Source organism: Pempheris klunzingeri, chromosome 1 (assembly GCF_042242105.1).
Source record: "Pempheris klunzingeri isolate RE-2024b chromosome 1, fPemKlu1.hap1, whole genome shotgun sequence".
In the NCBI taxonomy this organism is placed as follows: domain Eukaryota; kingdom Metazoa; phylum Chordata; class Actinopteri; order Acropomatiformes; family Pempheridae; genus Pempheris; species Pempheris klunzingeri.
The window spans coordinates 36,189,009-36,200,905 of record NC_092012.1 but is presented as its reverse complement, the minus strand read 5'-3'; the positions used below and the strand labels follow the sequence as shown (position 1 = coordinate 36,200,905).

The 11,897-nt window shown below is 50.9% G+C and overlaps 1 protein-coding gene across 1 annotated transcript; it reads right to left on the bottom strand.

Annotated features, from left to right (window-relative positions):
* Positions 1-4,504: 4,504 nt before the first annotated feature.
* Positions 4,505-11,308, bottom strand: lpcat2 (lysophosphatidylcholine acyltransferase 2). Its single transcript, XM_070833007.1, has 14 exons — positions 11,046-11,308; positions 10,538-10,680; positions 8,823-9,040; positions 8,532-8,644; positions 8,375-8,435; positions 8,189-8,247; positions 7,918-7,952; positions 7,670-7,724; positions 7,405-7,487; positions 7,165-7,290; positions 6,925-7,078; positions 6,409-6,507; positions 5,896-6,037; positions 4,505-5,759 (listed from the first exon to the last, which is right to left on the bottom strand). The coding sequence occupies exons 1-14, from the start codon at positions 11,154-11,156 to the stop codon at positions 5,581-5,583; spliced, it is 1,578 nt and encodes a 525-aa protein (XP_070689108.1). The 5' UTR covers positions 11,157-11,308; the 3' UTR covers positions 4,505-5,580.
* Positions 11,309-11,897: the final 589 nt, after the last annotated feature.

The window sequence follows — 11,897 nt, the reverse complement described above, 5'->3', positions numbered from 1 at the left end:
ACTTTACCTTCAGCTTCACATTAGTGCTTGGATTTCACATACAACAAAACTTTTTAAATGTTTGAATTTGGACTTTATCTGTTTCTTCTCTGTACTGAACAGATTGAATTACAGTTTTCTAAGAAGCCATAAAAGCATTGTGTTCCATGTGTAATTCAATTCTACAGCAGCTTTTGCCAGTGGCAATGATTTCTATTAGATATGGTTGATCAGTTCATCCCATTAAAGTCAATGAATGTCCTCTTTGCTCTGCACTGCTTGTTTTATAGAAGCCTAATAGGGCTGGTTTTGGGCGTTTTCTTTGTGAAGATTGAATAACTGCAGTGATGGTAAAGCAAAGGAGCAGGTACCAGGGAGGGATAATGTGTTATTACTCTTGTTTACTCCTGAATCTCTTCTATTCCTTTGCACTTTGTTTTGCATTGTCGGGTTTCCCTGAAGATTCAGTGTGACGGGGAGCGGGTGTGATGATGTGAAGGCTCAGGTGATGAACTGAGAGGACACCTCCCTGAGCAGTGACCGAGGGACGCACGGCAGGGCGTACTGTAGGTCACACGCCGAGGACAGACGAGTGGACGTGGAACCTCGGCCATCGTACCAGACTGCCTCAGGCGAACCGATATCGTCCTTCACCTTTGCCTCCGACGTCCTGGATCCCTGCTGCTGCCCCCCCCATGTTTGACCTGAGGACGAGAGGCTGATGAAACGTGACGCAGCCTCTCAGCAGTCACAGTCTGACCCTCTGCATTTGACCCGTGCACGTGGTCGGGGTCGCCGTCCTCCTGCCCCGTTACCCCCAGCATGCACCGCTGCTTCTTTACATCAGCTGACAAACTGTAACCATCTCAGCAAATAACACGCAAACACGCCCCCGCCACGACCTTTCACCCACCTCCTCTGAGTATTCAGATGACCTCACAGTTTCAGGAAAGCCGGCTAACTCGACCCTATCAGGAAAAGTGCGTCGACTCCACATTGCAGATAAGACGGACTTAAAACGACCTTTTACTGGACGTTTTCTGACTCATCCTGACTGACGCTGTGTGTGTGTGTGTGTGTGTGTGTGTGTGTGTGTGTGTGTGTGTGTGTGTGTGTGTGTGTGAGCACATTTGCCTCTAAAATGTGGACGTGTTGAGACATTCTGATGCTGAGGACCCTTTTTTCCACAAACGTGCATTTCTTGTTTTGTCATTCCATGGACTTAAAGCGCCGGCTCATTACGACATGGTAATCAGGTCGTAGCATTAGCTCTGAGTGGGGTTTGTTTTGTTCGGCACCCCATTAAAACTCTCTGGTTTAAATCTCTGCAGGCCTGGGGAGCAGGAGGAGTGTCATTAAGCCTCTCTCTCTGGGCTTTGCTAGTATCTGCAAAGGTTTAAGCACCTCAGCAATGTTAAGTCCGTCCCTGGGTGCCGTATACATTCAGTGTGGAGAAACAGCCGTGTGAGTCAGGTGTCCACGAGCAGAGAGCAACTTTTCTCAGCAGCCCACATCTGGGAAACGTGGCATACATTACCTCATCTCAAGCCTCCGCCAACACCAGCTCGCCAAAGTAAATGTGGGAGAATGTGGTGCCATTGTCCTCGGCATGCTTAAAATAATAACCAGGCTTTCCTCCATCTCTGCAGCAGTTTTATCTTTCAGCAGGTCACAACCCTTCAATCCCCAAGTGACTGCTGAATGAAGAACACAACGGGGGGCACACACACACACACACACACCTTGAGTCTGAATGGTGGCTCATAATTAGGGGGCACAAAAAGGGAGCGAACGCTAGAAAAAAGGGGGAAATGAACGACAAGCCTCTCAGTAAGATTCAGAATGAACTCACACAGGAGACACATTTGTAATCTTCTTTAATGTCACTGGGACACGTCAGGCTTTGAGCCACGTGGTTCCTCCAAGTGAAAAGAGAAGCTTGGAGGGACTGGACTCTCAGTGTAGACGCTTGAGTTTGTTTGGAGCAGAAACACTTCCACACCTTATTTGGCCGCCTCACTGACAAGTCAAAGACAAATGTCTTTTCGTCAACCTTACGCTGACCCATCCTCCCGGGTTACACGGGAAAAGTTGTTACGTCTGGAAATGAATCAAACGCAGAGATGTGAAACACCCAAAAAACACTGGGCAAGAAAACAAACGTGAGCTGCAGATACCGGCGCTGGACCACTGATGTTTGATTCGGTTCCCCAAAGCTTGCCCTCCCCAGGACCTTTACTGTTCCTATAAACCATCACACAGGACACGAGGAACAATCACTTTCCTGAGAGAGTAACAGGCAGAGAAAATCAACAAGGTGTCATCTGGTGCGATGAGGAAACCTAACAATGAGGTTTGGAGGAACTCCCTGAAGAGCTGAAGGAGACGGCCAGCAGTCCGTGTGTGTGTGTGTGTGCGCGCATTACTAACAGCAGAAATGTGTAAAAATCCACACCATGCCAGCGTCTATAGAGGTAAATACCCAGCAGAGTCAAATGAACTCTCTCACTGAGCTGCTGGATGGAAGCCATTTGTGCAGTGAGCGGCCTCAGCTGTGAGTCCATCTTCACACGGGTATGTCACGCTGCCAAGTCACAGACTTTTAGAGTAAATTATCATCCCAAAGTTTGCCAAAATGCCCAGAATGTGGAGCTCAATAAGGGGGACCATGTATAAGATGATGTAAAAAACATGTGGAGTGTTTGCATTGGCTGACTGGTGCAAAGCATCGTGGGTCTGAATATTTCACTCAGAAAAGCATCAGATGAATTTGTTATCGAAGTCATGTGTGAAGAAAAGGAGTGAATTCCTCTAACTGTGCTTGCTGCCCCCCCGCACCTCTCTGACCTGCAGGCTGATGTTGATGCGCTGAATGTTTGAAGCTGTGCGTCCATGTTGGCCATGCAGGAAAAAGGGGGGTCACAGGGGTGCAGATACACACCCAGGTATCCTGTTATATAAGCAGGAAGGTCTGTTCTATAGGAGCAGAAGGCAAAATAACTTCCTCTTGTGTAACATTCCTAAAATATCCTCAAACTAATGAAGCCCAGCCACTGATCAGTAGTCTGGACGTGGATCTGACGGAGATTCGCTCTGTGGTGTTTTAGCAGACGTGTGTTCTCGGAGGGGAAACGCCCCCAAAGTTTCTGGAATAAATGGCTGACTGGGTGTGAACTCTCGGCTGAGCCGGGACTCGTCCTCACTTCTCCTGAGACAGCCGGTTAAATCGAAGCCCACCGTGGTGTCACATCAGTTTAGCGGCCAGCCTGTCCGCCGTGACCTTTCCATCCAGCCTGGCACGGTGAGTCCCCCGTCCCCCGTACGAGGCCTGTGTCCAGCTCGGGTCCACAAACAGAGGCCGCTCACTCACTCGGGTCCTCAGGAGACCAAATCGGATTACCGCCGCATATCTCCCACAATCTAGTGCGACAGGATCACCCCCCAGGCACGGCTGAAATGGATACAGCAATATACAAGAGCCATGCAGAGGAGAGAGGGAGCCGTGTGTGGGGTGGGGGGGTCAAAGTGTTGTAAGAGCGGCAACAATGTGACTTAATTGATTCCGTGATGCCGTCTCATCAATTCTGATTAAAATGAAATGAGCCTCTGTACGTTTGAAAAGGTTAAAACAAATTGAAGGTGGAAATCACAGCTGGTAATCACAGTTAGTCTAACAGCGGGCCTTTAATGAAGCCCCCCACTCTCCATCACTCATTTCAGCCCCCTCTGTGCACACACAGCACCACCAGGCCCTGTGTGTGTGTGTGTGTGTGTGTGTGTGTGTGTGTGTGTGTGTGTGTGTGTGTGTGTGTGCGTCCTCACAGATGAACCAGCACTTCCACCAATAAGCAGACAGATAACTCATCTGTGACCAGAGGAGGGGGCTGTCTGCTGGAAGGGTTCATTCATGACTGATTTACATGAGATTTACACAAATCATCTGTTTGAGGTGTTTCATTGGTCTTTATCAGCACTTTAGACACACACACACACACACACACACACACACACACACACACACAGAGATATCGCTGAGGGTCTTTGTGCCTTCGACAAAAAACGATGATGATGATGATGATGATGATGATGATGATGATGATTGGTGTCTTTGAAATGTGACGTTCTAAAAGAGGACAACAGAAACGTCTCAGTGAGTTCTCTCTCATGATAAATGAAACACCTGCTGGAACCTAAATATCTGCTCGGAGCCCGTCTTCAGTCACTTCAGAGCATTTCATACGTTACATAAGTGAGAAGTTACATCAGAGGAAACAAACAAGCCTCCATGTGCCCCCGCCCCCAGGGTGGGTGTCCGCAGCGTGTCCTGGCTCTGGAGGGTTTGTCACCTGTGAACAGTGTTGAACCTGTGGGGCCTTCAGCCGAGCCACAGGCCAGGACACAGACTGCGGGAGGCTGCTGCCCCCTGGTGGTGCTGTGGAGGAGCTGCCTCCACTGTCAGCCTCATTAGACACAAAGTCCACAAACTAAGTTCCTCAGCGGGGAAACAGAAAAACACAGGCAGCAGTTACAATTGGACTCTTGTTTTATTTTAAAAAGCAAATTTTGCAGTGTTAACAAAAAAGGAAAAAAAATCACATAATTGCAATGCACCTTGCTAAATAAATTACAGTGCTGCTAGTTAATGTGAACGCGGACCCCGCTGGAATATGCTGTTGTGAAGAAGAACTGTTGCCTTTTTGCTCACAAATTGCCCTATTTTCAGCGGCTGATTTGCTTTAGTTAACTTAAAGCTGCGTAGCCGCGCTGCTGTCTCAGCAACAACCTTCTTCAGTAGAAATGCAAATGGATACACATGCAGAGCAAACCTCTGGCTAATTATACAGCCGTCTTACAAGGTCTGTGTCCCTGAGCGCTGGAAAAAAGTGTAACGCACAGCATGAATGCTCTTCATAGACGCAGCTTTTACAGAACATCTGTGGGTTGCCAGATTGGAAAGATCTTAATAAAGCTTACTGTACACTAATTATACTGCAACACAGAAGCACGACGACTCCAAAAGGTGTTTGTTTGGCAAGTTTTTCACTCATTTACAGAGGACCACAAAGACAAAGGGGAGGGTTCACAAGGCTACGTTCACCTAAGCCCGAGCGGGGGGGGGGGCGCCCAGGCTGCCGAGGACTGTGTGACCTGTAGGTCAGGAGGCAGATTATTCCGGAAAAAACACTCACGTACATCATAACACACCGGCACTAACATCACAACTCTACGACTGCAGGTTTACACAGCTACAACACTGATGACACGTCAATGTTCGGACATGTTTTCATCCAACAAAGTGGTTTTTCTTTCTTTTTTCTGGTGAACACGTAACCACAGCACACAAACCGCCAGCGAGAACGCGTGTGCAGTGTCTTGATTAAGTTGTTTTTTTTAAAATCTCTATAAGGCACTAAAATTGAAAATAGAAGCACTCTAAAACCCATCTAGGAAAGCACATAAGCTATAATATGGCTCTGCTGTGGCTGATGAGTTGAGTTTGCTGAAGCCGCTGGAGGGCTGATGACCCCTTTGGATTTTCCTCTCAGCGCAGTGGACACAGCGCTCCGACTCTCCGAGGAGACTTCACGGCCGTCCTCTCTTTCAGTCGTCCTTTTTGTCAGAGGTGCTGTCTTCTTGTTTCTCCCCTGAAGCGGCGGGACAGGCCAGTTCCAGCTCACCTGGCTGAGCCTCCTGGATTGCCTGGTACCTCTGGAGCTCCAGGTAGGTGGTGAAGAGCTTGGCGTACTCCGGGTGGGTCGTGGCAAAGGCCTGAAACTCACCTGCAGAATCAGAGAGAAGCAGCAGGACGCGTGAGGAGGGCACGGTACTGTCTGGGCCAACGCACACATTCCCATCCAATAGCACCGCGGGGGCCTGACGGGAGGAGGTCCCCAGACTAAAAGCGGCTCTACTCACTGAAGGTGATGAAGCCAGAGCCGTCAGCGTCGATCTCCTTGAAGAGCTTGGCCATGTTGAGGTCGGACACACCCAGAGCTGAGCGCAGCAGAGCGGCAAACTCCTCCCGGGTGATCCTCTCGTCCTCGTCGGTATCAAACAGCTGCGTGCAGAGCGCAGGAAAACTGAGGCTTATTTAAGGTGAGGAAGTGGGTACGTGGGTCAGAAAAGGCTTACACCACACAGGGGCAATTGTGTTTTGCTGAATTAGTTTGACAAGAATAAAATTTGAGTTGCATTATATAAACAGCTGTTTGCCCAAAGCCTGGCTGCGCTCCACACACTGATGCTGCCTCTGTTCCTGCTACTGTCCTGCTGCGCCCAAACATTCTGGTCAGTTTCATTCAGATATCTACTTGTTATATTCAGTAGAAAACAGCAGGTGAAAACATGACCCAGACTGCACACACACCACCTCCAGCTCTGTAGTATCTCTGCTCATCCTTCCTGTCACGGCCGTGTCAGAGTGCTCACCTGGAAAGCCATTCGAAGCACTTCCTCCGTGTTGGCTGGCCGGCACAGGATGGTCACGCCGATGACGTACTCTCTGAAGTCTATGGTGCCGTCTCTGTTCTGGACGGGGTCGAAGACACACAGAGAGAAAACCACTGGAGTCAGTGAAGGCACAGACTTTCATGTCTACAAATACAGACTTCTACAGCTTCCAGTGTTACAGGCAGAGCAGGGACGAAGAGACTGATGATTCTGATGAGGCAAACACTGTGAGGGGAGCAGATATTAAGACATCAAGAGTGTGTTAGCAGCTGTTTTTATGCTCTCAGTCGTCTCCCGAGGCTGCAGCGCTCTGATCGCTGTCCTCCTCCAGGCCTCCAGGCTCTGAACACACCGTCACGCCCTCCCACTTCTACACGGTGCAGAGTGGACGTCACTCTGTGAGCTAAATATGAACATTATGTGCAGAGGACTCGTTAGTGTTCACGATGCTGCTGTTCAGAGCTCTGACATGTTATAGAAAAGGTAAAAACTCACTCTGTCAAACAGCGCAAACAGCTCCTCGAGCACCGGGCTCACAGGGAGCTTCAGGAATCTGGCAAACTCCTCGATGGTGATCCGGCCCCCTTTACAAGAGCTGGCCATGGCCGCGAAGCCCTCCAGCTCCTTCCTCACGTTGTCCCACTTCAGACTGAGGGAGCAGGGCACAAGGAGCCATGGTAACGTCTGTCTACGGCCGGCTGCTGCCAACAGTGCATCTAAGTCACATGCTCTTACTTGAGTTTACGGCTAATTTTGGTGAACTCAACCAGGCCGGCCTCCATGGGCAGCGTCAGCTCTCCAGCTGAGATCATCAGGCGGCAGTCCTCATACGTGTGGTCTGTCACGGGAACCCCCAGAGCCCTGAAACAGTCAGCAGAGGATGAGAAGAGGTGGATGCAGCACAGCAGGAAGCTCTGCAGACTGAATCTAGCCGACGGCGCCGTGTTAAACAGCACGTGACCAACCGGCACTGACCGGGCCATAGTGTCCCGCACTCTGCTGGCAAACAGAGCCGGCGTCTTCTTCTCCTCCTCCGTGGGGACGTGTGGCGGCAGGAACTGACAAACAGCAAACACACGAGGACCAACGTGAAGTAAAGAGACGGACGAGAATAAAGTCCATCAGCAAACCAAGGTTTCACATTCATCTTCCTTTAGCTCGACTAAAGTTTAGAAAACTGATGCTCAAACGCTGGAAATCACTCTTATACTGTCCCACACATCTGATGGGGGGGGGTTACCTCGATCTCCACTGTGGTGTACAGCTGGCTCAGAGTGAGAAGCAGCAGCGTCCTCCTACACACACACACACACACAGAGATATTCCTTCAAAAACACAAGGCAGCAACGATGCTGCTACAATCAGATTTATTGTCTGAGAAAAAGCATCAGCAGACACACACACACACACACACACACACACACACACACACACAGGTGAAACATCATCATCATCTTCATCACACTGGACTGTAGGAACCATACTCACGAGCTGAAGCCCTGCCAGGTCCAAGACACTGTGTCCTGAAGAAGAGACAGAGGAGATGTAGGAGGCCTCACAGCACATGAGCACAGTGATGGGGTGTGTATGTGTGTGTGTGTGTGTGTGATGGTAAACACACACACACACACACACTGATCTACGCTGACACGGCTCACACCGAGAAGGGACTGATGCTCTGTACTACAGAGAGTGACCCAGCAGGGTGGAGCGCTGAATTTGGGGTGAAATACATGAACTCTGTGTTACAACCACTCACCAGCTTGTTGGGATATCTCATGAGCACAGGCTGCACAGGGACCCCTGGGATAAAGGCACCTAGAGGAGGGGGCACGCAGAGTCAAAGAGAGCATGTAAAGCTTTGTGCTCAGACGCTCACATTCCAGTTCAGCTGTGTGTGTTACAGTTTCCCCTGCAGTCAACATGTTCACGTCTTATATCTCACCTTGTTTGAAGGTGATGAGACACGACCGATTCGTACACGTTCCCTCTGGAAAGATCAGGACCTGAGGGACGAAGCATCCTTAGTACGATCACACATCAGGCACCAAACCCCCGTCCTCGGTCACAGCTCTTTTTCTCTCTTGTTGGCTGGGACTCACCTGTGGCCAGTGGCCCCCCGACTTCGCTCTGCTGTCAATCTCCTGGATGGTGTTCTTCCTGGAGTCTGGGTCCTTCCTGGACACCAACACTGGCTGAAGACAGCGCACGAACCCTGCAGGGGGGGGGGGGGGGGGGGCAGCACACACACACACATTTCACTGATAATAAGAATACAGTGAAAATATGAAACTGTTCACTCTGATGATGATGAACAGAATTAAAGGACACACACACACACACACACACACACACACACACACACACACACAAAGCTCTGAAAGGCGTCTCACTGCCAAAGATGGGTGTAGCCAGGTTCTCCACACGGGAGACGGTGGAGGGCAGGCCTGCCACGATGCACACGATCCCATCGAAGAAGGTGGAGTGGGGGGCCACGGCCAGGATGGGGGCCTCGCTGCTGCCGACCTGCTTGCCTTTGACCACCACTCTGAAGCCCATGCAGAAGAAGTAAGTCCTGCCCAGGGCGGCCATCACTCTGCGACACATGAACCTGCAGAGCGCCACACGGCTTTAGATGGTTCATTCCTGTTAACTGTGTGTGAAGTGATCAGAAAAGCATCGAGTCGGAGTAACAACTTTTTGACCTGTTGATCACAAACGTTGGTGTTTTTTTAACAGAGTGCTTCAGTAACAGGATGCGTTGAGCCATCATGTACTTTCCTGTTGCTCCAGGGACCTTCAGCAGGACTTCCTCATAATGCACATGACAGGCTGACCCACTGAGGCCAAGTGGTGAATGTGAACAGTACTTTAGGACACACTCATCTCTGTGCTCGGTGGAGCCGGAGCTTTAGTGCACCACAAAGCAGCTGAACTGTGGCACAGGCCTCCGCTGGGGGGTCAGTCCTCAATAAACTGGAGTGTAAGAGCGAGCTTTATATCTCAGGGCGTCTTTACACCCTCCGACCGGGCGGGGATGGTGTGAACTGTCTGAGTCAGGAGGAGATCCACAGTGGGATTAGTACTACCAACCTTTTCCCACTAATGGGAATCATTTGGTTTGATAATAACATGACAAACTCCATTTAGTGGAGAACAAATACTAATTCATACTGAGAATTTTCCCTGTGTACTAATCTTGCTGTTCCCTGGTAAAACCTCTAAGCTTCGGGGCTTTAACCACCTGAGAATGTTTGAGCCACGGCAGTAAAACGTGAGCTGGTCAAGATAAGCCCCTCCAGCTTCCGTCACATTGACCATGTTTGGCCATGAGCACGTAAAAGCTCTGGTCTAAGGTCCGGGGACTTCCTGTTGGCTGAGGAACTGACGCCGCACCCTGCTTGGTGCTCAGACACACAACAACAATCAAACCAACATATTTCATATCTGTCTGTCAATTATGATGAGCCAAGGGCCTCAAAGCTTACAGACCATCGTACTGTCCGGGTGTCCGTTTACTACAGAGCAACACCAACGGTACTACTGGAACTACTGATGAAAGCAGAGTGTGAAACAGTTCCTGTTATTACAGCCCGCTCACACCACACACTCTTTCCGCTCAGGACAGGAACTGAGCTTGAGAAATGTCTGTGCTGCAGATATGATCTAGAGAACCATGATTCGGCAGGAGTGCGGGCAGCACAGTCTTTGAGCCACGTCAGGAACTATTATTTTGAGAATATGCTTCCTCAGGAGCCCAATAAAACACACGGCTTCTGCTGCTTCTTGCTTTGGTTCAAATCTCTATTTTGGTGCAGAGAAACTCACCAGATCTTCACTAAACCTTCCCCAACAGCTCTGAATGCTATGAAAAGTGTTCATAGAAGGCGCCACACTGAGGTGTGACTGCTCTGTGAACACTGCTAGAATAAAGTGAAACTCAGCGTCCTGACTGAGTGCTGGTGCTTCAGGCCGAGCTCAGATCAGCTGAGAACACCTGGATTCTCTGTACATGAACCCTCAGGACTGAGGGGTGGCTGCTATCCACTGGGCCCTGCTCTCCGTGGGCGGCTGCGGTGCAGTGGGATGGTGTTTGTTTCCTAGTTACCGTCTCCAGCCTGTCATCGGCTCCACGGCTCCTTTCAGAGGATGCTTGAAGGTGATTATGACGGCCACCGGCCACGTCACCATGAGGACCAGGGACAGGAGGATGGCTCGAACGGGGACCAGGAAGATTCCCAGGAGGACACACTGCATGGACACAGAGACACATTAGGCACGGGCCTGCAGCAGGGAGGCAGGACTGCTGTCAGTGGACTGCTGACATGCCTCAGAGCAGAAATATGCTCGGCTGTGGAAATCCACATCAGTGGACAGCTTTCTAGAAAGCACACACAGCTCTCATTGTTCCTGCTGCAGCCTGTGACGAGTCTTTCCAAGCCGATTGTGAAGCCTGGCTGGAGAAGATTATAGGCCCAGTGTGTGTGTGTGTGTGTGTGTGTGTGTGTGTGTGTGTGTGTGTGTGTGTAATCCCACACACCAGATGAAACACCGTGTGCGCCGTGTTTTGCCAAAACGCGCTGCTTGTTCCCTGAAGGCCCGGGCAGCATACTCACTTTGAGGATGGCCCCCGGGGGGAGCTTGGTGTCCTGCACGAACGGGTTGATGACGGCCGGCAGCAGCAGGGACTGCTGCCTCGGCAGGGCGAACACTCGCTGGGGAGGCATGGCGCTCCGGAGCAGGAAGACACGGGCGGGGGGGCTCGGTCCTTATGTGATCATCTCACCTCCTCGGCGGGGACCCTGCGCTCTCCTTTCTGCCCCTGTCCGGCTCTCTGGCACACGATCACACCGCTGGGGGGGGCGCACGCAGGCGGCAGGCGGCGCGGAGTCGGACTGGTCTGCAGGCTCCACCTCCAGTGCGTCGGAGCTCAGCAGGTCCGAGCCCGACCGCCCCCCTCCAACGCCAGGGAGCCCCCGGTGTGTGATGCTGCCATCACATCAGACTGATGAAGGACACCAGGGGGCTGAAATGGCGCCGCCATCAATCAGAAGGACCGTGGCAGTGATTGAAAGGCAGAAATGTGGCGCATTAACAGTTTATTTACCAGCTCTCCTTCAGGTCCACCAGGTGGCGCTGCTTCATCAGGCATCCTGCTCTGTCCCACCCCCCCAAACAGGCTGCTGCCTCCTCTGCAGCGACACTGAGCCCTCAGTGGTGGAGAGGATCTTCTCAGGAGGTGAAGCTTTGCTCCTTATGCTCCTTCAGACCTCTGCTTCACTTCCTTTATTATAGTAATATGACCCTGGTGCATCATAGAGGCACCCAGCAGCACCATTTAGAGGAGCTAGAGCACCAAGAGGGGGGGTTCACTTCTCAGACTGATCAGTTCTTTACCCGGACATGCTGATACTCTGGTAAATGATGTGAAAACCTGCTGGTGGTGAGGCTGCAGAGCTGTCAGTACA